Source organism: Aegilops tauschii, chromosome 3, assembly GCF_002575655.3.
Source record: "Aegilops tauschii subsp. strangulata cultivar AL8/78 chromosome 3, Aet v6.0, whole genome shotgun sequence".
NCBI classification, from domain to species: domain Eukaryota; kingdom Viridiplantae; phylum Streptophyta; class Magnoliopsida; order Poales; family Poaceae; genus Aegilops; species Aegilops tauschii.
The window spans coordinates 84,895,635-84,920,841 of record NC_053037.3 but is presented as its reverse complement, the minus strand read 5'-3'; the positions used below and the strand labels follow the sequence as shown (position 1 = coordinate 84,920,841).

The window sequence follows — 25,207 nt, the reverse complement described above, 5'->3', positions numbered from 1 at the left end:
TTGGCTCGGATCTGTTCCAGGCGTGAGCGGTGACGTGACGGCATGGAACTGGAGGTTGGAGAGACGACATGGAATTATGCATCCGGTGCTCTTTCTTTTTTCTTTCTTTTCGTAAAACGGCCTCAACGGGGAAAGCCGACATGGAATCGTGCATTCGGTTCTTTTTTTTCGGAGTACGTCAAATACGACGTACCGTATTTTTATACAAGGCAGAAAATTAGGTACAAGACGTCTACCACTCGTTGCGAACAACGAGCGTAACACAACTCCACACCGGGGCCCGTTCGTAGATAGCCACCGCAAACTTTTCAACCACACACAAAAGTGTCTGCCCTAGAATGAGCTACACAGTCGCGTCTCAACCGACGCCAATCACCTCCGAAAGATCAACAACTTCATTGGACTTCACTTGTCGATGCACCGTTCGCCCGTAATGCCAAAGAAGGAGACGGCAAGCAAATGATGGGACTTGGTCAGTCCAGAGAAAGGCATCACCCTGTGCTCCCGACAACGACGTACATGGCGCCCCTAAGAACAATCTTGGGCAGCGGCAAGCACCGGAGGAGCGCAACAAGGAACCTCCAAGCCAAGTCTACAAATACAATGCTCCCAACGGAGGTATGACGTCGAGGATGCCGTCATTGTGCCGATCCCACACCGAGCCTAGGTTTTCGCCCAGAGAAATCTACCAAACAAATGCGTATTTCTAAATGCAACATAAAGCCCAAGTCCCCCAACCCATCTATGTCAGATTTAGCACGCCAAAAGCCAGCAATACAATTACACAAAAGCCCACCTTCAGAGGCTTGGAATAGCAGAAACTGCGGCAAGGGTACTCCTATGTCTCATTCGACGCGAGACAGTAGGATGTCTCGCTTCAGGCAGCCGCCCGATCTGGCCAGCCCAACGCGGACATAGGCTTACAACGCTGTTTTTCTTCATTTTCTCCATGCACCCAAGACAGAGAGGTGAGACCGCGCCACACCACCTCCTCCTCCCAGTTGCATCAAATCATCTATCGATCCATCTATATTGATTTTAACCCAGCCAGGTTCCGGTGGCCGCCAGCCATGGCCTGCCAAAGTATTCAACCACTCTCTCGGAAGGTCTAGAAGAGCAAGATCGTCCCTCGCCCTCTTGATTGCCTGTATAGGGTTATATCCATCCTCATCATGAGTCCAACGATTCCTTGGCAACCATATTGCATGCATGGTCGAGATGATTTTGCATCGATCCGTCGCGGAGAATCTTGTGTCAACCACTAGGTCCCGAGACCATGTAATTGGGTGTAGTGGCGGTAGCTTCAGGCCCAAGACCTCCCTCGCTGCCGACTAAAAACTCCTAGCATGGGAACAGTGTACTAGGGCCTTGCTATGTATTATTGCGGCGTTTTGCGCCTTTATGCATAGCAGCTACTGTATGGCGTAGTGGCTAAAGGACCTCATGTCGTTCTCGTTTGTTTTTGCAGCTAGTTTTTGCGTCACGTGATAGGAACACAACGAATGGGCGCGTTGCTGGGCCGGCCCAGTCCCGCATCGCCCCTGCGCGTTGAGCATCTGTATGACGCTAAATGCGTCGTATAGGAGGTCCCATCGCATTAAGTGGTCGCTGCGGGATGTCTCGCTGAAGGTTCAAAGGTAACTTAGCCGGCCCAATCAACGCGCGAATTTACTGAAGTAAAAAGGGAAGAGGAGAAAGGGACAACCAAGGATCGATCCCTGGTCTACAGGAAGTTCACATGCATTTTTACCCATCCCGCCCAAGTCGCAACCTTGGTAACTAGAAGGGCGAGCCCTAGTTGGGGCCATTTGAGCTTGGTTTTTTCCTCCGTTTTCTTTTATTTCTCTTTTTATGTCTCCATCTTTTCACTCCCTTTTGAATTTTGTTTTCGGTTTATTTTTTCATTTTCTTTTTTCTTTGTTTTATTTTGTTTCTTTTTTTATTTTCTTTGTTCTTTTGGTTTTCTATTCCCCACTTTTTGTTTTCTTTTATTTTTCCTTCTCCACTTTTCAAATACTTGTTCAACATTTTTAAAATACTTGCTCAATATTATTATATACATGGTCAATATTTTTAAAATACTTGTTCAACATTTTTCTAAATACTTTTTCAATATTTTTATATACATGATCAATATTTTTTAAAATACTTGTTTAAAATTATTCAAATACCTTTCAACATTTTAAATACTTGTTCAACATTTTTATAAACATGATCAACATTTTTTCAAATAGTACTTGTTCATCATTTTTTTTCAAATACTCGTACAATATTTTTCAAATACTTGTTCAACATTTTAAAGAGTATTTTTTATAATACATATATTTGAAATACTTTAAATATAAACAAAAGTGAAAAAAAGAAAGGGAAAAACGAAAATATAAAAGAAAAAGGAATAGAAAGCAGGTTGAAATTTCCCGCGCACATGGGGCGGCCCAGCTGGCCGTTCCCTGCAGCGGGCGACTCGGTGGCTCCTTTCGCAACGCGAGAAATAGTATGGGCTGGCCCAATATGGTTGGTTTTAGGAAACTTCTACACGGGTTTTTTCGGGTTTCTTTACCGATTCGTCTGGTTTTCCCATTTTTCTTTCTTTTTTTTACTTCTACACACGTCTACTTTTTTCGATACACGTTGTACATTTTTGTATACATGTGTAATAGTTTTTGATACATGTTCAATATTTTTTAAAAATATTAAGTTTTCTGAATATGTGTTAAATATTTTTCAAACACATGTGAAACAATTATTGGAGGCGCATATTATTAAAAAAACTGGACGAACATTTTCTTAAGTGTCACGAACATATTTCAAAAAATGTGAACACTAAAAAAATCTTGTACATTTTTTAATGGTGTGAAATACATATTTTTGAGTTATGCGAACACTTATACATTGTATAATTTATTTGTAAAAATATTAATAACATATGTTTGAAACATGTGAACATTTTTTAAGTGTCGTGAACATTTATTTAAGGCTATAAATTTTTTAAAAGTTTCATCAACTTTTTTTATACTTTATGATAATTTTCTAACTGTGCAGTGAATGTTTTTAAAAATCAATTAAATTAATTTTTGAAATAAATGTATTTATAATATTTCAGAAATATAAAAATTAACGAAATGCGAATGCATAACAAAACCACGCTATCCTATTTTGCCGGCCTACTATAGCTTCATTTCTTACCTAGTCGTTGTGTGAGTACTTAGGGCAACTCTAACGCGCTGCTCTTTTTGTCTGCTCGCGGCAGTTTGAGTATGCGCAGAAAGAAAATACGATGCAGCACAACGATGCGAACGGACACGTGTCTGTTTTGTTGTCCGCTTGGACCCATTTCTAGATCAAAGTTGGGCTGGATTTGCGTCCTCGCGGACACCGGCGTCCTCCCCTAGCCCGCCCAACGGTGGAACACAAGCCATTCTGTCCCCCACCAACACCCCCGGCCTCTTTGCCATCACTAAACGTTGGTGTGACGCCCCCGATTTGACCGTACACTAATCATGCACGCAAATGTGTACGATCAAGATCAGGGACTCACGGGAAGATATCACAACACAACTCTATAACATAAATAAGTCATACAAGCATTATAATACAAGCCAGGGGCCTCGAGGGCTCGAATACAAGTGCTCGATCATAGACGAGTCAGCGGAAGCAACAATATCTGAGTACAGACATAAGTTAAACAGGTTTGCCTTAAGAAGGCTAGCACAAAAGTAGCAACGATCGAAAAGGCAAGGCCTCCTGCCTGGGACCTCCTAACTACTCCTCGAAGCCGAACTCCATGTACCATCATCCTCGGGATCTCGAGCTCCTGGACTCCAGCATCTGGTTGCGACAATCCGGTATAGAAAAGGGGAAAAGAGGGAGAAAAGCAACCGTGAGTACTCATCCAAAGTACTCGCAAGCAAGGAGCTACACTACATATGCATGGGTATATGTGTAAAGGGCCATATCAGTGGACTGAACTGCAGAATGCCAGAATAAAAGGGGGATAGCTAGTCCTGTCGAAGACTACGCTTCTGGCCATCTCCATCTTGCAGCATGTAGAAAAGAGTAGATTGAAGTCCTCCAAGTAGCATCGCATAGCATAATCCTACCCGGCGATCCCCTCCTCGTCGCCCTGTTAGAGAGCGATCACCGGGTTGTATCTGGCACTTGGAAGGGTGTATTTTATTCAGTATCCGGTTCTAGTTGTCATAAGGTCAAGGTACAACTCCGGGTCGTCCTTTTACCGAGGGACACGACTATTCGAATAGATAAACTTCCCTGCAGGGGTGCACCACATAACCCAACACGCTCGATCCCATTTGGCCGGACACACTTTCCTGGGTCATGCCCGGCCTCGTAAGATCAACACGTCGCAGCCCCACCTAGGCTCAACAGAGAGGTCAGCACGCCGGTCTAAACCTATGCGCGCAGGGGTCTGGGCCCATCGCCCTATGCACACCTGCACGTTGCGTACGCGGCCGGAAGCAGACCTAGCCCCCTTAATACAAGCGCGAGCTTACGGTCCAATGCGGCGCGCGCCACTCAGTCGCTGACGTCAAAAGAGCTTCGGCTGATACCACGACGTCGGGATACCCATAACTACTCCCGCGTAGATGGTTAGTGCGTATAGACCAAATGGCCAGACTCAGATCAAATACCAAGAACTCGTTAAGCGTGTTATGTATCCGCGAACGCCGACCAGGGCCAGGCCCACCTCTCTCCTAGGTGGTCTCAACCTGCCCTGTCGCTCCGCCATAAAGTAACAGTCGGGGCCGTCAGGAACCCAGGCCCACCTCTACCGGGATGGAGCCACCTGTCCTTTCAGCCCCCTCATCAGAATCACTTGCGGGTACTCAACGAGCCGACCCGACTTTAGTCACCACATGTGTCATGTATATAATGTATATAGTATATACCCATGATCACCTCCCGAAGTGATCACGACCCAGTAGTATAGCATGGCAGACGGACAAGAGTGTAGGGCCACTGATGGAACACTAGCATCCTATACTAAGCAGTAGGATAGCAGGTAAGGGTAACAATTGTAGTAACAAAGACAGGCTACGCATCAGGATAGGATTAACGGAAAGCAGTAACATGCTACACTACTTTAATGCAAGCAGTATAGAGAAGAATAGGCAATATCTGGTGATCAAGGGGGGGGGGCTTGCCTGGTTGCTCAGACAAGAGAGAGGGGTCGTCGGTGACGTAGTCGACCACAGGGGCATCAGCATCGTCACGGGGTCTACCAAAGAGAAGAGGGGGGAGAAAACAGTAAATACATAGCAAGCAAGTGCATAACAGGACAACAGGCAGAGCTAGACGTGTTCTAACGCGGTATGAGGTGATACCGGTGAAGGGGGGAAACATCCGGGAAGGTATTCCCGGGGTTTCGTGTTTTCGGACAGATGAACCGGAGGTGAAATGTTACAGGTTCACTATGCTAGGGACGCGTGGCGGACGAACGGGCTGCGTATCTGGATTCGTCTCGTCGTTCTGAGCAACTTTCATGTAGAAAGTATTTCCATCTGAGCTACGGTTTAAAAGATATGATTTTCTAAAGATTTACTAATTTCTGGAATTTAATTAATCATTTAATTTAGTTCGAAATTGGATTTATGACATCAGCATGATGTCATGCTGACATCAGCAGTCAACTGGGGTTGACTAAGTCAAACTGACACGTGGGTCTAGTGGGACCCACCTGTCATTCTCTGTTTAGGTTAATTAGGGTTTAGCTAATTAATTACTGTTTAATTAAATTAACTAATTAATTAGATTAATTTAAACAGGGTTAATTAACTTAATTAATTAACTAATTAATTAATTACTTTTATTTTTTATTTTATTTTTATTTATTTATTTATTAATTTTTATTAATTAAGTTATTATTTTTATTATTATTATTAATTTTTTTCTTTTTTTAATTAAACAGGGGCGTGGGGCCCCCTAGTCAGTGGCTCAGGAGGAGCCATAGCGGGTGTGGGCTACGGACACAGCCCGAACGGGCGAGGGGGATACGGGCGACGGGCGCCAGCCCATCGGGGCCCTTGCCCAGGCCAGCAGCAGGGCGCCGGCGGCCAAGGGCGGCGCTAGGCGAGGCCGCGGCCGGTGCGAGGAGTAAGGCAGGCGCGGCGGTTGCCGAGGTCGGGGCGCGGGTGGAGGTGGCCGCGGACGGCAGTGGCTGGGGCGCGAGGCACCCGCGGGCGCGGCCTGTGGTGCGGGTGGCCGCGGAGGGGTCTGCGCGGGCGAGGACTTGGCGCGGGCGGGGCGCGGGTGAGCGCGCACCAGCGCGGCGCGGTGTACGACGAAGCGCGACCGGAGCGAGGTGACCGGACGGGGCGGCGGGGGCGCGTGTGCAAGGGAGGCACAAATGAGGAGTGGGGGAGGTTCGCTCACAGCGTTGAAGGGGAGGGGTCGGCGTGGCTCAGGTCGGGCGACGAGGAGGAGATGAGGAGGCGAGGCGACGACGTTGAGGTGACGACGGCGTAGGGCGACGGGGCACGGCCTCGAGGTGATGGAGTCGGCGTGGTTTCGGCGGCGGCCCCGGGTCGATCCCGTGAGGAAGAGGCGCGGGAGGTCGGGTGACGGCAGCGGGCATCGGGGCGCCGGCGAGGTGCGGCGGGGTGGCGCGCGGCATCGACCTCGGCAGGGTCGGGGGCGCAGTTGCCCCGATCGGATCGGGGGAGGAGGGGAAAGAGAGAGCGAGAGGGGGATCGAGGGGGAGTGGGGGGTGCGGTAGGTGGCTAGGGTTTGGGGGGAGTGGATAAGGAGGAGTGGGGGAGTGGCCGGCTGGGCCTTTGCCCAGTTGGGCCGGTGGCCTGCTGGGCCGGACCCCGGGGGGTTCTTCCTTTTTATTTATTTATTTGTTTTCTATTTATCAGTTTTCTATTTATTTTCTATATATTTTTGTTTTATAAAATATACAAGTAGTACCTAAATTAGTGTTACAAAATACCCCAATGCCACAAAAAGTTTGGTGACAAAATAAAATAGTTTAGTAATTTATTATTAGTAAAAGGCATTTAATTAATTATTTTTGCTACTGTTTAAATCCTTATAGTTAATTTAAGCATTATATAAAAGTTTGGTTTCTCCACCATAATTGCTTACGATTTATTTTAAATAACCCGAACATTTTAGTTTTAATTTTTTGAAAATTTTGTTGTTTGCTTTTCTTTTGAATTTGAATTTGAATCGGTTTCGAACTAACGCGAGATTAGCAAGAGTAACTCTGGTGATGTGGCATCATTAGCAGAGGTTTACTGTAGCTTGATTATCCGGGCGTCACAGTTGGATCACTAAACGTTGTTACTCCTCCCCCTTCCGTTTGCCCCGACCCCCTTCTCGTCTTTGCCTCTAGAACCCTAGTTCCGAGTAGGGAAACATGACGGGGGAGACGTTAAGAGTAAGGAAAGTGGTTTTGGGAAAGTTTATACATACTTCCTTTGTTTCAACTAAAACCACGACACTTACTTTAAAACGAAGGGAGTAGTAACGTGGCAAGGGTGAAATCGTCGAGAATTTGTGTAAAGGAGTGCCTAACTAAGGTTGATATTGTAGATGTTGATATTCTTTTTGACCTGGAACAAGACCTCGTATATATAGATGACAAAAGGGAGTAATTGTAGTGCTCCTACAGATTAAGCGTCATTTATCTCAACCCTATTACCCTAGCGTACAACATCAAAGACATGCATATGGTTCGATCGATGTATCATGAATTCACTGTCATCGATCATGCGTTTTGCTGCTGCTCTACGACAGCGGCCCCAGCCTCAATGTTGATGATGTACTCGATCTCGTCGGCGACTTCCTTCATGGACGGCCGGTTCTGCCGGCGATCCTCGAGGCAACCGAGCGCCAGGAACCCGAGCGCCTTCATCGTGTCGAGCTCCAGCTGCGTGGCGCGATTCTTCATTGCCGGGTCCACCACGTGCAGGAGTCGCTCCTCGTCCGCCGCCCGCTGCACGTGCACGGCGAGGTTGACGTCGTCCTCGCCACGGCCGAAGTCGATGGCGCGCTTCGCCGTGAGCAGCTCCAGCAGCACCACCCCGAAGCTGTAGACGTCGCTCTTGTCCGTGAGCTGGTAGTTCCTGTAGTACTCCGGGTCGAGATAGCCCAGCGTCCCCTGAGCGCAGGTGGAGACGTGGCTCAACCCGGGCTCCGCCAGCCGGGAGAGGCCGAAGTCGGAGACCTTGCCGTCGAGCTGCTCGTCGAGGAGAATGTTGCTGGACTTGATGTCCCGGTGGTAGATGGGCGGCGACGCGGAGAAGTGCAGGTAGGAGATGCCCTCGGCCGTGTGGCGAGCGATGGCGAGGCGGCGGCGCCACGGGAGCGGCGGCCGGCTCATGGCGCCGTAGAGGTGGTCGGCGAGCGTGCCGTTGGGGACGAACTCGTAGACCATGAGCGGCTGCTGGAGGTCGACGCAGCAGCCGAGGAGGCGGACGAGGCTGCGGTGGTTGACCTGCGACAGCACGCGCACCTCGTTGAGGATCTGGTCCGTGGACTTGGTGTTGCCGAGCTTGGCGCACTTGACGGCGACCAGGGTGCCGTCGGCGAGCGCGCCCTTGTAGACCTCGCCGTAGCCGCCGACGCCGAGGAGGTTGTCGCGGGAGAAGTTGGCCGTGGCGCGCTTGAGCTCGCGGCTGGTGAAGTTCTTGGCGGTGCGGCCGCTAGAGTTGTTGGCGTTCAGGATGTCCTCGCGCTCCTTGGTCAGCCTCTCCCGGGCCAATTGGATGCGCCGCTGCCGCCGGTAGAGGAACAGCCCTGCCGCTATCAGTAGCAGGGCGCCGCCCAGGCCGCACACTATCCCTGCATTGCAAATTTACTGCTCAGTTTGATCCAATCCAATGATTAAACTCAGGAAGGAAATTCTAGTCGATTGAGTTAAAAGCAGTTGGGTGTATCAGTTTTGCTAAGTCTCAATTTGATTTTGCATGGAGATTCGTAAAAATATTTTCAGTTTTTTCTTTTTCTTCTTACGTACTATATCACTTGACTGATACTTGGTTAAGTCTCAGTCGACCGAGATCTAGCCACACGCTATGTGTATTCCTAGTCTCCGATTTTGTTCCGGACAGAGCGACGGCTGCGTTTAGCAAGCCGTGCTGAGAAATCTGCTCCTTTTTTTCGTCTACGCAATAGTTTGTCCTAATCAGAAATGTTTTACTTCCTCCATTTCATAATGTAGTGTGTGTAGATTTAAAAAAATCAAACTTTGATCATGTTTACAGATAAAAAAGAATTAGAATACGAAATGCATATCATGAGTTAAGTTTCTTATTGTATATGTTTGGTATTGAACATATCGATAGTTTTTCTTCATAAACTTGATCAAAGTTTGCTAACATTGTTTGTCAGAAAATCTATATGTACTACATTATGAACGGAGGGAGTATAATACATGTGCATACATAAGCCAATAAGTTTAGGAGTAGTTGTCCATTAACAGTTTTGGGTGCTAGGGGTAGAACAAAAAAAGGTCCAAAAGTGCACCTACCCCCCCCCCCCCCCCCCCCCAAATGACTATCCACTCAATTTTTACCCTATCCCGCTTTCGGTGATATTTCGATGAAATTCACCGAATTTCAGTAGGCATTGAAATATTTAACTTTTGGCCAAAATATTTCAATAATTTTACTAGTACACATGAATTTAAATATGGGGGTGGAAATCAAGTCTTAGTCAAGTGACATAACACCAAAAAAGAAAAAAAGGGAAAACTGAAAAGAAAAATTTACATGGATCTCAATGTAAGTCTCACTGAGACATAACAAGGTCTCAGTCGACTGAGATTTAGCAAGACTATTTAAATATTTTTCTAGAAAATATTTTTTAATTCAGAATTTTGGTTGAATTCAAGTGAATGTTTCGACCATTTGGCCGAAAAGCAAACAAAAATCGATGAAATTTACTGTATTTCAGAGATTTTTGTTGTCACTGAATATTTCAGAAACTGAAAGTTGAAATGACACTCCAACTGAAGAACTATAGCTGGGAGGAAACTTTGAGCTACATGCCTCCCTCTCCCGCGCCGTTGTGATTGTCTCAGCCCTCCATCGCCGGATCTGTGTCCATTCTCAGCGTCGCTTTGCATCTCCTCAGTCCAATATGGCGATTGTGCTAGAGTTGATCTTATGGACTTTTGGGAGGGGGCAAAAGAAAGATGAGAAGAAAAAAAAAAGAAAAATAAACTCCGTATATACATCCATTTTAGCGTCCAAGTAATTCCGGCCGGAGGTAGTAGTATGTGTTTAACACAATGATAGATGAATCCCATGCGCCAGGAAAGACACTGAGACTGAAGGATGGTGGCAGAGTTGGAGCCACTATTTGACCTCAGGGGCTCTGTTCCATCTAGTTTGTGGAGCCCAATACATGTTTATCTCTAAATTGACCGACAAATCCCTTATTTCTAAGTTGATCGTCATCTTTAAACGTTGATTCATTTAGTCTCAGTCAAAGTTTTGAAATCAGCATCTCTCTTCTAATGTTAGCTGTTCCCTTTCATCCCACGCCAAAATATCGTTTTGGTGTCCGGGATTGCTGGTCTGGCATTAGTCAAACATGGTGCGTCAATATTCAATCTTAGGACCAGATGTTTAGGGTATGCAGGGCCTGGCACTTCCATGATGCGACCGCCACTCGTCCATGTAAGTCTAGGACGGCACGGCAGCACGGAGCACACAGCAGTTGCTGCCGAAGCCCAAATTCAGAGCACCGAGATCCAACGTAGGGCTGGCCAGTCAATGCTTGTTTATCTAAGAGAGAAAGCCACCGATGTTGACCAAAACTGTAGTGAATGCGGCGTTTTCTTTTAGTCAAAGCCGAGCATATCTAGCTACAGACACATCGAAACGGTTCGTCGCTTGACATGACACCACTGATCTAAGCTAAACGCAACCGGAGAGCGTTGAGACTGAAACAGGGTAATCAGGGAGACGTAATACGTACCTGCGATGAGAGGCGCGTGGTTGGATCCCTCGCAGTCTCCAGCGCGCTCGCAATCCGAAGGAACTGCACAAATAAGCATACGCGATGGATGAGCCGATGATCAAAATGGACCGGCTCGAGCTCGGTTCGGCGTTAGTAGCTAGATCGCCAGATGACTCGTCGGCAACGTACTCTGCTGGCACGCGCCGGCGACGGGGTCCCACGCGAGCCCGGGGACGCAGAGGCAGCGCCGCACCGCGCCGGCCGCGACCGGGTCGCCGGCGCACGTGGCGTTGGCGCCGTCCTCGCAGTCCGCCTGCGTCTGGCAGAGCGGCTCCCTCGGCGTCGCCCACTGCAGCTCCAGGCCGAGGCGGCCGCCCCACGTCGCCGGAGGCTGCGCGGGGTCGAGGTTCACGAAGCTGGTGTAGGCGCTGCAGAGCTCGGGCGAGGCGCGGATCCGGTGCGACGTCGACGACCCGCCGGCCACGAACGTGCAGCAGAGCGGCAGCGGCGCGCAGGGCGACCGCGCGGCGTCGGCGTAGGCGTGGCAGAGCGAGCTGGACGAGCAGTTGAGCGGCGAGCGCAGCAGCGCGGAGGTGCAGTTGAGGAGCATGATGGTGTTGGAGGAGCTCACGTTGAAGGGCAGCGACGGGTCCAGCTGCACGCCGCGCCCAGCGGGGGCCCCCACGGACACGCAGCTGTCGTTGGACACCAGCGGCGCCGGGGCGACCACCAGGCGCTGCGCCGCCGGGGACACGGAGGTGATCGGGTAGGAGGTGCCGTTGAGCGCGTCGAAGAAGAGCGTCGACGTCGACGCGCCGGCCGCGCACCGGACCTTGTACGCCGGGTCGCCGCACCCGTCCGCCGTGCTCAGCGGGTACGGCACCGCCGTCGAGCCGCACGGAGGGCAGACCCGCGCATGGCCGCCCAGCGGCAGCAGCGCGAGGATGGCGACTGCTGCAACCTCGAAGAGGAACAAGGGACGACGGCCGCAAAACGGTGTGCTCGCGGCCATTGCTTCAAGCTTCTTTGCCGTTGCTGTACGGGTGGCTGATGGATCTGCGAACGATTTAAGGTGTGGTTGAATCTTTATGGTTGCGTTGAGTGGAAGGTCGGAAATGTTTGACTCGTTTGGCAGCCGCCTTGACTAGTGCCATTTGGAAGCTTATCTTCGAAACCAACAAGGCTTTCCGTGTTTGCATCTGTTTGAAGCTTAGGGCCTGTTTGGTTCCAATAAGTCACCTGATTTATAAGTCAGGTGACTTAAAACCAGTGATGTTTGGTTGTCACCTGACTTATAAGTCATCCGATCACACCTTCTCACCTTGTTTTTTATGTAAAAGTGGTGGGACCCATGCAAAAGGGGGTGACTTATAAGTTTTAAATTGGGGTGGAGCAACTTATGACTTATAAGTTGAGGTGACTTATAAGTTGGGTCTGTTTGGCAAAATAAGTCATTTTTTTTCACTTTTCGACTTACAAGTTGGTGACTTATTTGAAACCAAACAAGCCCTTATTACCCGGGGACCCATGTGGAGTGTCGTGTTATCTCGAGCAGTATCTTCTCGTATCCGGTGCACCCGCATTTGTGGTGCTATCGCTGCACCGGATGCCACTGATTATTTTAAAAAATCTGAAAAGCTTCTAGCATGTTAACACAACATCAATGTATGGTGGCATAAAATTTCGTATAAAAATTTGCAATATTTTTTGAGATAAAAAATGACAAATTTCACATCCGTGTGATAATGGGCCAAATCTAAAGCCCAAGTTATGTTATGTACTATGCAGTGTTGAATTTGTCATTTTTGTTTTTTGAGTTATGTTTTGAATTTTGACTTGAAATTTTGTGACAACCTACATTTTATGTTGTGTGAGTGTGTTAATTTTTTTCAGAATTGTTTGAACATTTTAAAAACACAATGTGAGTTTGGTGCACCGGTAGCACCACAAGCTCCGGTGCACCGAATATTTTCCCTCTTCTCTTCACTGACGACGTTGCCACTCTACCTTCGTCCCGCACATTGAGTGGTCCATCCAAAAAGATATTATTATTTTTGAATGTTGGTAGATTCTACCAAATTCATTGATCAGAGAAAAAGGACAGGGGGTAGGCTATAGATAGTAGCACCAAAACAAAAGCGAGCTGGCACAAGCGAAAGGAAAGAGAAACACAAAAAACACCACACTGCCTACATACTTAGCCCGGATCGAAAGGAATCCCAGCTCCCGCGAGATTCCAGAGTGTGATCTCCTCTCTTAATCTAGTGACGAAAGAGTCTAAGCTCAGAGCTTCCTGTTGGAAAGTCCTCCTGTTCCTTGCCTTCCACAACTCCCAGGGGACAAGATGTAGCAAGGACAGTGTTCCTTTCCTCTTCTCCTTAGCGGCTTGGTTGTGACAGTGTGCCATCCATCTAATGATGCTTGTCTGATTGTTCTAGGATTGTGGCTGGAGCGCCGGCATGTTGGTTAGGTGTGCGATCTTGCCCCAAACTTGCTTGGACCATGGGCAGTCCGAGAACAAATGCGCCGTTGTTTCCAGGTTTCGCTCGCATAGTGTACAGAAATAGTTGTTCTCCCATCCGCGGCGCAGCAAGACATCGGCAGTTAGGATCCTCCCAAGCGCCGCAGTCCAGATGAAGAACCGAGATTTCTCAGGCGCCCACGCCCTCCAAATTAGATTGTAATTCTTCGTGGGAACCGACCCCTCGAACTGCAGAAGGTAGGCCGATCTCGCTGTGTATTCATGTGACTCCGTGAAACGCCAGGCGATCGAGTCGTCCTGTTCGTCGTGCAGTTGTACTGTATCAAGCAACGCCGCAAGCCGCAACAGTTCCGGTAGCATTTGGTCGGTCAGTCCCCTAGAAAGGTCCGAGAGCCAAGTTTCTGCATGCAGCGCCTCATGGACCGTTCTGTTTTTCCTTGCTGAGATCTTGAAAAGAGCAGGCGCAATGATTTTGGGGCATTGTCCAAGCAGCCAACGATCATGCCAAAAGTTGGCCCGTTGACCATCTCCCACTGTAACCTCGGCTGCCATGGCGAATAACATGCGGTCTTTCTCGTCGCATGGAAGTTGGAAACTCACCCAAGGCCGCGCCGGGTAGTGCCACGCAGACCATAGCCATCGCAGTCTTAGAGCAGCCCCGAAGCGCGGAAGGTCCAGCACTCCTAAGCCACCAAACTTTTTTGGGCGACATATAAGGCTCCAAGCCACCCTACATTTGCCACCCGTGCATTCTGTCTCACCACTCCAAAGCCAGGCGCGACATATCTGTAGCATACGCTTCCAGACCCAGGCCGGTAGCTTGTGGACTGTCATCATATAGATGGCCAGCGCGGTCAATCCCGATTTCAGAAGCACCAACCGGCCGCTCTTTGCCATTAGTCTGCCCTTCCACATCGTTGTTTTGCTGCCAAATTTCAGGAGCAGGGGATCAAGATCAACTTTTGTTAGATTATGTAGCGATAACGGCATTCCGAGGTATGTGATGGGGAAGCTTTTAATCGGGATTCCAAGGTGCGCCAGGACTCGTTCTAGCTGAATCGCTCCGCATCGTATAGGCAGGGCTGCGCTTTTGTTCTTGTTTGTGTGAAGACCCGTTGCCGCCGCTAAGCATTGAAGTAGCAAGTTGATCATTGAAGCGTCTCTCTCCGTGGGGTTCATGAATAGAGCGACATCATCGGCGTAGAACGAACAGCGCATAAAGCGCCTTTGCGCCGGCAGTTTCGAGAGCATGCCGCGCTCCGTTGCGATGGACAAGAGTCTTTGCAGTGGGTCCATGTCCAAGATGAAGAGAAATGGTGATAACGGGTCGCCTTGCCGCAAGCCGTTTCGATGAGTCACGCTCTCTGACTGATGTCCGTTGATGAGCACTCTCGAGGTCGAAGTCCTCAGAATCATGGCGATCCACTCGCACCATCGTGCGCCAAAGCCCCTGGCCTGCATCGTCTCTATCAAGTACGCCCAGGAAAGTGAGTCAAACGCCTTGGCAATGTCGAGTTTTAGCAGGATTGACGGCTTCTTGGTCTTATGCAGAAAACGGATCGTGCTCTGGACATACAGGAAGTTCTCCTGTATACTGCGTTTTTTATGAAGGCACTCTGGCATTGGTCCACTAATCCTTCCAGTTTAGGTGTGAGGCGCCGTGCAAGGATCTTAGAAAATATTTTTATCAAACTGTGCAACAATGAAATCGGGCGGAAATCCTGAAGTGTGTCCGCCCCCTGTTTCTTGGGAATCAGTACGATGATGGCCTTGTTAATTCTCTTGAGCCCCCTACTATCCATGCGGTGCAGCTGGTTCATAGCCTGCAACAGGTCCTCCTTAATCGTCTCCCAACAGTGTTTAAAGAACCCTCCTGAGAAGCCGTCGGGCCCGGGAGCCTTGTCCTCCGGCATGTCGTCAATCGTCTGTTTTATTTCCTCCAGGGAGAAATCTCTCTCAAGGTCGGAAAGATCCATGTGTTCAAGCTCTAGCTCGTCCCAGTTCAGTGCTCTTGTTCTCGGTTGACCCTCACCCAGGATGCTCTGAAAGTGTTGATGCGCAGCCGAGGCCATCTCCTCCGCGTCCGTAACCGTGCCTGACGGTCCATGTAGCACATGAATTGTGTTGCGCTTGTGACGTGCATTAGTCTTGCGCTGAAAAAACTTCGTGTTGGCATCACCCGCTTTTAGCCAAAACAGCCGTCAGCCGCTTCGGGCGACTAGGGTTTCTGATCCACACCCCCCCCCCCCCCCCCCGCGCGGCCCCCGCGTCGTCCGCTTCGGGCGACTCGGGCGGCGACTAGGGTTTCCCCGTCGCGCCGCCGCTCCCTCACCCTCCCTCCCTCGCCGCCACCTGAGTTAGCCGTCGGATCCGCGCGTGCGGCCGCCCGTGAAGGTGGCGGCGAGGCCTCGGTCGCTCCTTTCCTCGAGGAGGACCTCGGATCTGGGGCGGCGGCCCTTCTTGGCGAGGCGGCGGCGCTGTCTCGGCCGGCGTCGTTCGCGGGTGTGCTCTGGCCGGCGGCCTCGACCACGCGGGTGGTGAGGCGTCGGCGGGTGGCGGCGGCGGCGCGGAGGTCTCCCCTCCTCGTCAGATCTGAGGGTGGCTCCTTTCCCCTGTCTTCCTCGTCCCCGCCGCTTCTTGCCTGCCTCCCTCCGAGCGCCGGTAAGATGTGGGTGGGTGACCGGTGGTCTGGTTTTGGGCCGCGGGAAACCGTTGGCCGGCGTGGCCGGCTTGGCAGCAGCGACGTCCCCGACGCCGTCTCCTCCTTGGAGGTGCTGCAGAGGCCCTTCCCCTTTCCACCCCTGTTCCTCCTCCCGGGTGAAAGCCCAAAATCCGGCTTGGATTGGGCGGTGACGGCGCGTTGTGCGTCGTGTCCCTCCTTGGGGGCGCCGCCTGGGGAGGGTTGCGTTCAGGTGAGGGGTTCAAGGTCGGAGCTTGGGTGGCTTGGGTGGTCCGGCGACGGCGGTGTCACTAGGTTCGGCATGGCTGTAGGCGTTCGGCTGCCTGGCAATGCTTCTCGGTGGCCTGTCAATTCTCTTGATGCCTCTGCTGCCTTCTTCAGTAGCTGCACCAGGTGGTTTTCCTGCAGCTCTCAGGCGTTCTAGGTTGTGGCGATGCGGCAGTCGCGGAGTGCTCGAATGTTCATGTGGTGAAGTGCTGCGGCTGCTCCAGGTCCCGAAGCTCACACGTCCCCTGCTCTAGGGTGAGCGTCTCTCAAGTCCGCCGGGTACGGCGCCTTGCGAGCCATGGCGAGAGGGAAGGGTCCCTCTGCGGCGTGAGAGACGGCGGATGTGTGGTGGCTTCTACTTGGGTGTTGGTCGGGCTCACTCACCACTCTCTGTTGCAAGCAGATCCTCGTCGTGCTCGTGTGTGCCTCATCCCTAGTTGGTTGTTTGGCTGTAGTCTTCGGCTAGGACAAGCTTCGAGCTTTGTTTTCCTGTATTCTTTTGTGCTTGTGCGACCCGTTGAGTTGTAAGCCTCCTAGAGTGTCCCCTTGTATCGTTTAGTCGTGGGGGTTTGTGTGTGTCTGTATTTCCTGGCCGGTTGATGGCTTTGTTAATTCAAAGCCGGACTCTCTGCGAGCCTTCGTTCTAAAAAAAAAAAGCTTGATCTTTAATAACACAGCAAGTCCCAAAAATCTGGACTTTAGCTTGGCTCTTAGTTCACTCTCATCGTGAGATAGCTGTCTGAAATCTTGTTGCGTGTCCAACTGGAGTATGAGCTCACTCGTTATCCCAAGCTGCCTCTGAACATCACCCACGAGTGTTTTGCTCCAAGCTCGTAAGGCCTTGCTTAGCCTATGGAGCTTCGTATTTAGCCTAGTGATAGGGCACACGTTCCCTGTAGAAGCAGCCCAAGATTGGTTTACCACCTCGTGGAAACCCTCAATGTGTTGCCAGTATGCTTCGTATCTGAACCTTCTGTTGGTTTTTATGATCATGTCATTAACAAGGATAAGGGGACAGTGGTCGGAGATGGCTGAAGATTGCGGCAGCAGCTTCGCCCCAGGGAATAGGAGCTCCCATTCCACATTGCAAAATGCCCTATCGAGCCGGACCAGCGTGGGTGGAGTCTGCTCATTGCTCCATGTGAAACGGCGTCCAATTAAAGGAATTTCATGCAAACTTGATCTATTCAATGTGCGCCTGAATCTACTCATCCATGTATGAGATAATCTGCTATTGTTCTTGTCCTGGGGGTCGGTTATCAGGTTGAAATCACCAATCAGGACCCAGGGTCCGCTCATGCCGTTGTGGATGGTGGCCAGTTTGGCCAAGAACGCCGGCTTCCTCTGATCATCATGGGGGCCGTAAACCGTCGTCAAGCTCTAGGGTTGGCCCCCTCCTGTGGGCGCAAAGCTGATCGTGATACTGAACACCGTTGTGGTGGTGGCGCGGAAACAATCCGAGCGCCAGCACAGTAGGATGCCTCCACGGGTGCCGGCGGCGTTGAGGGACACGCTTTGGTCGAAGCGGGGCTCAACGATCTCCGTTCGGTCCGAATCTGAGACGCTGGAAAGCTTTGATTCCTGAATGCATATGATCGAACAAGATACGCGATCAAGCAGCACTCGAACAGCCGCTCGTCTTGCTCGATCATTAAGCCCACGCACATTCCAATTCATAATTGAAAGGTTCTCACTCATTGGTGCACAAATAATCCCACATGAAAGCAAGCATGAAAACAAATTGAGCCTTAGAGCATCTCCAATAGCTGCGCCAAACTAGCGCCGCGCCACAAAATTGCCCATTTTAGCGCGCGCAACCGGTATAGTGGCTCCAGCGGGCGCGCAAAAACGCGCGCGCGGCATATCTAGTTCAGCGCGCGGCCCAAAACTCCATTGCGCGCCACTTATTTGCTGCGCTCGCTCCCGCGCGCTGGACTCTCGCGCGCTCGCTCGCAACTCACCCCCCCTCCAGCTGCGGCTCCGCCGCCGCCCGCGCCATCCGACGACCGTTTCGGCGCTTCCCCGACCTATCCTCACGCCGCGGCGGCTTCCTCCGCCCCCCTCTAGTCACTGCCGCCCCTCGCGCGCGTTCGTCCTCCGACGAACAGCGCCCGGGCGCTCGCTGCCACTCGGCGCCCGCAAGGTGTTCGACAAAACGCCTGCAAGGTATGTATTGATCAAACTTCATGAATTTGTTGCATGTTGATTGTAGTTTTTATAGCATAGTATTGAACATTGTAGATGAGTTCATCGTATAATTCTTCCGAAGAAGAATTTGATATGGAAGAGGAGGATCTTGCAATGATCCTAGCTATGTGATAATCCCCAAGTGTAGGGAATCATCGTAGCAATTTCCAAAGGTGGAAGTGATAAGTATGGAGTGTCGAACCCACAAGGAGCTAAAGGTAAGATCAATATTCTCTCAAGCCCTATCTGCCACTGATACAACTCTACGTACACCGAACGTTTGCTTCCAACTAGAAACGAGAAATAAAACTATGTTGTGGGTATGAAGAGGATAACTTTGCATGATATCGGAGAGCTAAAATATAAAAGTAATTGTTGTTATCATAAAGTTAGAATATACTACTAAATATTATAAATAGCGAGTGTGGAATAATGATGGATCGGTGTGCGGAATTGTCCTAGGCAATTGTTAACAAGACCAATAGTCGTCATTGCAATTTCATATGAGGGAGAGGCATAAGCTAACATACTTCCTCTTCTTGGATCATATGCACTTATGATTGAACTCTACCAAGCATCCGCAACTACTAAAGATCATTAAGGTAAAACCCAACCATAGCATTAAAACATCAAGTCCTCTTTATTCCCATACGCAACAACCCCTTACTCGGGTTTGTGTTTCAGTCACTCACCAACCCACTATAAGCGAATCATGAACGTATTGCAACACCCTACAGCGGGAATCCCTCACGCTTGCGCGACACGAAGGGCACAATAGGACAACACCAAAATAAAACATGCAACTCGTACCAATCTAGATCATCAATCAACCCAAAGACAAAGGATATCTACTCAAAACATCATAAGATGGCAACACATCATTGGATCATAATATGTGGCATAAAGCACCATGTTCAAGTAGGGATTACAGCGGGGTGCGGGAGAGTGGACCGTGTAAAATAGATGAGGATGGTGATGTTGATGAAGACAATCACCGCGGCGATGATTCCCCTCCCGATGGCACTCCGGCGCCACCGAGAGAGAGGAGGAGAGGTTCTCCCCCTTGTGCTTCCTCCTCCATGGCCTCCCTGAAAGGATCGATACGGTCGACTAGAGGGGGGGGGTGAATAGGAGACTACAAATTTTACTCTTTCTTGTCAATTTCAAGGCTCAGCGGATAAAAAGGGTTCACTAGATATGCAACTAGGTGAACACAACCTATATGACAAGCAAGTTCTAAGCTAAGTATGCTAGGCAACAAACTAATTAGCAAGCCAACAAGCATACAAGGCTAAGTAAAGTGCGGGAAAGGATTAACCACAAGTGAGACGAGGACGCGGATTTTATCCCGAAGTTCACTCTTCCTTGGGGAAGAGCTACTCTCCGTTTGGAGCGGTGCCGGAGCCAAAGCTTCCGGAACGCCACCGAAGGCTCACCGTAATCTCCTTCGAGTCACCCCCAACGGATGAGCCTCGAATCACTCGGGGTTGGTCTTGAAGGCGACCACCACACCTTTACAAACTTCTCCGGAGCACACCACAAGCAAGGAAGCTTCCGGAGGAACCTCTAACCGCCTAGGAGCCCAAGCTCCAAGAGTAACAAGTCATGGTGGATGAATGTTGCGGGGAATGCGATTTGGTTTGGTCAAAGTGTAGATCGGGTCTTGCTCTCCCAATCCCCAAAGTTTCAACAAGATTGGGTGGAGGGATTGAGAGTAGTGAGTAAAATGGGGTGTAGCAATGGAGGAGCTCAACAAGACATTAGGGTTAAGGGATGGAGGAGGAAGAAGGGGGCTTTTATAGTGTTCTTGGCCGGGAGGGGATTTCTGCCCGTTGGACCCCGTGCGCACGGGCCAAGTCAGCCCCGTGCGCACGGGGTGTCCAGTGAGATGCGAGGTACCCCGTGCGCACGGGCCAAGTCAGCCCCGTGCGCACGGGGTGTCCAGTGAGTTTCGAGGTACCCCGTGCGCACGGGCCAAGTCAGCCCCGTGCGCACGGGGTGTCCAGAAATATTCTGACTACCCCGTGCACACGGGATGTCCAGGAGATTTCTGATGAAAACATCACAGGACACCACGGCAAAGCACACAACAAGTGAAATATCTGAGGAGGTGTAGGAGGGCTGGTGTATCTGTCTTGGAGGCATTCCCACACGACACTAATTCCACGAAGACCCCTCTTGATAGTGCGGTTTTACCTACGACTCAAATCGAACCAAAACGAAAAACCTTCGAGTCGCCGGTAACCACGCCTTTGATCTTTTTGGACTGGGGGGTCGCACACCTCCATCAATGGACACCTTGGAACCAATGTCCTGAGATAAACTTTAGCAACCAACATTAGTTCCACTAACCACATTGTCATCACACCAAAATATAATCTAAGTGATACTTGCACTTTCAATCTCCCCCTTTTTGGTGCATTGATGAAAACATGGTTAGGACATGGCATATAGGATACAACTTAAGTAAACAGCCATGCAACAATAGTTGATCAAAGGAGCTCCCCCTATATATGTGCAAGAATTTTTTTTGCTTGATTATGCATCAAGCACACACATATGAGGCTCCCCCTAGATCCACATTGTCAAGGCATGTGATCAACATAATAAAACCCAACACGGTGCCTAGATCACATGCAAGTGTGGTGAGCAGAAAACGTGAGACTAACATATAGAAGCTTGATCATACTCCACAAGATATATCAACATAAGCATAGATAAATTCCATAAAGTAGATAGTCTCTCACATAGACTAGGTAGCTCACGACCACACCGCGAAAGCAAGTAAATAAGAGTATCTCAAGCCAAATAAACACAACCAAAACAAACGAGAAACGAGGCCTTGAGATCTCACCCAACTGAAACCAACTGCAAACGCCCCTAATAGAACACTTCTCCCCCTTTGTCATCAAGACAACAAAAAGGGAAAAGGCGATGCTAACGAGACTCTAGACAAGAGGAGGTGCGCTCGAAGCATCATCATCATCATCAAAGTGCCATCCCCCCAAGGGAAAAGAACGAGCTGTGGCCACACTGTCGATGTCCTCGGACCCTGGACCAACCTCCTCACCAGCTGCAGCACGCTCAGCCTTCTCCTGACGCCTCACCAGCTTGCCCTTGTTGATCTCCTTGACCTGACGGCGCTGAATGGACTGACACATTTTGAACATGTTGCTCACGGTCTTCAGAAGAGACTTCTTCTCCTCTCTGGTGAAACTGGCATCAGTAGCAACTTGCTTCCCTTTGCTACGCGGAATCCGCACATAGGATGAACATCCCTCAGTGTAGGTAGCACGATCCTCAGGCCTGGGGTTGCGCCCCTTCTTGGGAGGCACATATGGTGGAGGAGCAGCCGGAAGCCAGTTGGAATCACGCTTCGGAAAGGAGGTGCGGTACTTGGCAATGTACCTGGCGGGACAGACGGACTCAATCAAAGCTTGGATGAACGGAGCATAGATGCATGACTTGTTCTCCTGAACACACTTCCTGATCTCAAAGAACATGAAGTCCAGAACATCCACGTTCTTCTTGTTATGAAGGTAGACAAAGATATCCAACATGGAGCTCCTCAGATTGTGAGAGTCCCCGGTCTTAGGATTAAGCGTGTACCTAAGAATGTGACGCATAGTATCATAGGTTGGCTTCAAATGTTTGATAGAACCGGTGGTGAAGGCCTTGTCTGGCTTGTAAGAAAAAGCAATCTCATCCTTGTCTCTACCTGTCTCACGAACACGGCCATACTCAGGATGCTCCTCAGCAAAGAACCGATACGGAATGATGTCAGAGAACTTGGCCATGGAGGCCTCACACTCATATGTGCCAGACATCCAAGTCATAGTGCAAGCCTCATCACTGTGGAAGTATACGGTGGCAAAGAACTGCATCACAAGATCTTCACTGAACGGATGGTGGAAGGCGACGAATGGGATCAAGCCAAGCCTCCCAAGAGCACTATACACACCGGGATAGGTATGATCATTGTCCCGAAGAGCCTCCACATTGATTTGCTTGTGGGGGGCAAACTTGTTTTTCTTGGTCATGATCAGCTCAGAGAACACCCGGTGTTGAAAATCATTCTTGAATCTTGGGTCAACCCCTGCATCAGTGTTTGGCACATAGGGGAAATCCTGCCTGCAAGCCCAAAGCTCTGGCTTGGTCCACTTAGAGAGAGGTAGATTCTTGACATTCCGACCTCCTGGGAGCACATGTTCCTCTCCTTCCTCCTCATCAACATCATCAGCAGAATCATCCTCATCTTCTATCTCTGCATCTGCGGGGTTCTCATAGTGAGCATCTTCCTGCGAATCATACTCCTCTTCTGAATCCTCGGAGGCTTCAATCACTGGCTGCTTGGAGGCGGTACGGCGAACACGGCCCATCTCAGAGCCCTGACCACTTCCTTCGGACGACTGACGAGGAGCCAAAGAGAATTCCCTGGAACCTGCCTTGGTGCGCTTGCGACGGAGCTCGGACCTCTTGTCAGCAGAGTCTGAAACACAACAGCAACAAAGCACAACAAACACGAGAGACACAAATAAGTACAAGTGCTCGAGAAGCTGGCGAGGAATGGAAGACAGAGAAGAAGGAGGACTGGCACCACTGTGTACCCCGTGCACACGGGGGTCTGACCACCATGGACACGGGGTCCCGTGCGCACGGTACAAGGCCCGTGGACACGGGGGGGCCCGTGCGCACGGTACAAGGCCCGTGGACACGGGGTTCGCCCAGCAGCAACCACTTCCAGATCGAAATCCGGGAGTGAGTGCGGCAGGGAGAACTGCCACAGTAATGCCCATCCGCCCCTAGTCTACCACACGGGAATGACTGGCCTAGACTAGTAGAGGAGGAAACCCTAGACTAAAACGGATCCAAAGGAGGAAAAAGAAGAACAAGGGGAGGGAGATACCAGAGGAGGACCCCATCCTGGAAGATCTCCACGGAGCAGCGAAGTCCCACGGCGCACGGAGGAGCACCGGCGACAAGGAGGCGGCGGCGGCGGCCTGGAGGCGATCTGGGGCGTGGAGGGGGCGACTGGGTGGGAATGAACCCAAACCCCCCACGTCCCACCTCTTCAGGGCCAGAAACCGCAGACCCCGTGTGCACGGGCTAAAGGTCCCGTGCGCACGGGGGCCCGTGCGCACGGTACAAGGGTCGTGGGCACGGGGTATCCAAAGGATTTTGACAGGAGGAAGCTTGTTGGGTTATGGCTGAATGCAAATTCTTACCAAGACCCCAAGAGCATTCCCGCCCCACTTCTGAACACGTCGCAGAGGAAATCCAACACTACTAGAAAGGAGTATGTGTAGCACTTGCACTGGAAGAGACTCGAGAAAACACACACTCACGGAAACACGAACACAAGGACAAGAAGAACCACACAAACAAAAGACAAAAACGATCCAACCTCCAACGGAGGGCAGTGGCCGAAGCCACCATGTTTGAGTTTGTTTGGTATGGCACCGCGAAGATATGAACCTTGGGTCCAAGACCAATACTCATCTTTGAAGCACAAATGCCATCTTCAAATGGCTAATGTGAAAGATTTTGATTAATTTATGCACTAGTAGGATAAGATAGCTCATTAGTTGAGCTAGCTCCCCCTACTTAGGTGCCTACATCTAAAACAAGATACTAGTAGAGTATGTGTGTGTATGCAAGAACCTCAATCCAAGTTACTTATATCCACGATATTCAGCTCATGCCTTAACTCGCGGAATCTTGCTTCATCAAGTGGCTTGGTAAAAATGTCGGCAAGTTGCTTCTCGGTGTTGACATGGAATAAATCAATGTCTCCCTTGGCCACATGATCTCGAATGAAGTGATGACGAATCTCGATATGTTTGGTTCGGCTATGTTGCACTGGATTGTCGGCGATCTTGATTGCACTTTCATTGTCACAAAATAGAGGCACTTTGTCACATTTGACACCATAATCCATCAAAGTTTGCCTCATCCATAATAATTGTGCACAACAACTTCCTGCAGCAATGTACTCGGCCTCGGCGGTTGAAAGGGACACACAATTCTGCTTCTTTGAAGACCAACTTACCAATGACCTCCCTAGGAATTGACAAGACCCGGAAGTGGACTTGCGGTCTACCTTGTCTCCGGCCCAATCCGAATCCGAATATCCTAATAGCTTGAAAGTTGCTCCTTTGGGGTACCAAAGGCCCAAGTTTGGGGTATGAACCAAATATCGAAGGATTCTTTTCACTGCCGAAAAATGGCTCTCCTTGGGAGCGGATTGAAATCTTGCACACATACACACACTCAACATAATATCCGGCCTAGATGCACAAAGGTAAAGCAAAGAACCGATCATAGAGCGATATACCTTTTGATCCACATCTTTACCATTGGGATCAAGATTAAGTTGGCCATTTGTGGGCATGGGCGTCTTCATGGGCTTGACATCTTGCATTTTGAACCTCTTGAGCATGTCTTGAATATAAAGTGCTTGGTTGATGAAGGTTCCTCCTCTCAATTGCTTCACTTGAAATCCGAGGAAAAACTTCAACTCTCCCATCATGCTCATGGAAAATTCCTTGGTCATAAGATTCTCAAACTCAACGTTAATAGCATGGTTAGTGGAACCAAAAATAATATCATCAGCATATATTTGGCACACAAACAATTCTCCTTTTACCCTCTTCGTGAAGAGA

At 49.9% G+C, this 25,207-nt stretch overlaps 2 protein-coding genes across 2 annotated transcripts; both read right to left on the bottom strand.

Annotated features, from left to right (window-relative positions):
* Positions 1 to 7,563: 7,563 nt before the first annotated feature.
* LOC109739998 (wall-associated receptor kinase-like 20) lies at positions 7,564 to 12,121 on the bottom strand. The gene is made up of 3 exons (XM_020299047.4): positions 11,119 to 12,121; positions 10,948 to 11,010; positions 7,564 to 8,805 (listed from the first exon to the last, which is right to left on the bottom strand). Exons 1-3 carry the CDS (start codon positions 11,939 to 11,941, stop codon positions 7,730 to 7,732), a joined length of 1,962 nt encoding a protein of 653 aa, XP_020154636.1. The 5' UTR covers positions 11,942 to 12,121; the 3' UTR covers positions 7,564 to 7,729.
* A 12,040-nt stretch (positions 12,122 to 24,161) lies between these two features.
* On the bottom strand, positions 24,162 to 24,966 carry LOC141020933 (secreted RxLR effector protein 161-like). The gene has a single exon (XM_073495902.1). The coding sequence runs from the start codon at positions 24,964 to 24,966 to the stop codon at positions 24,208 to 24,210; it is 759 nt and encodes a 252-aa protein (XP_073352003.1). The 3' UTR covers positions 24,162 to 24,207.
* Between the last annotated feature and the right edge of the window lie 241 nt (positions 24,967 to 25,207).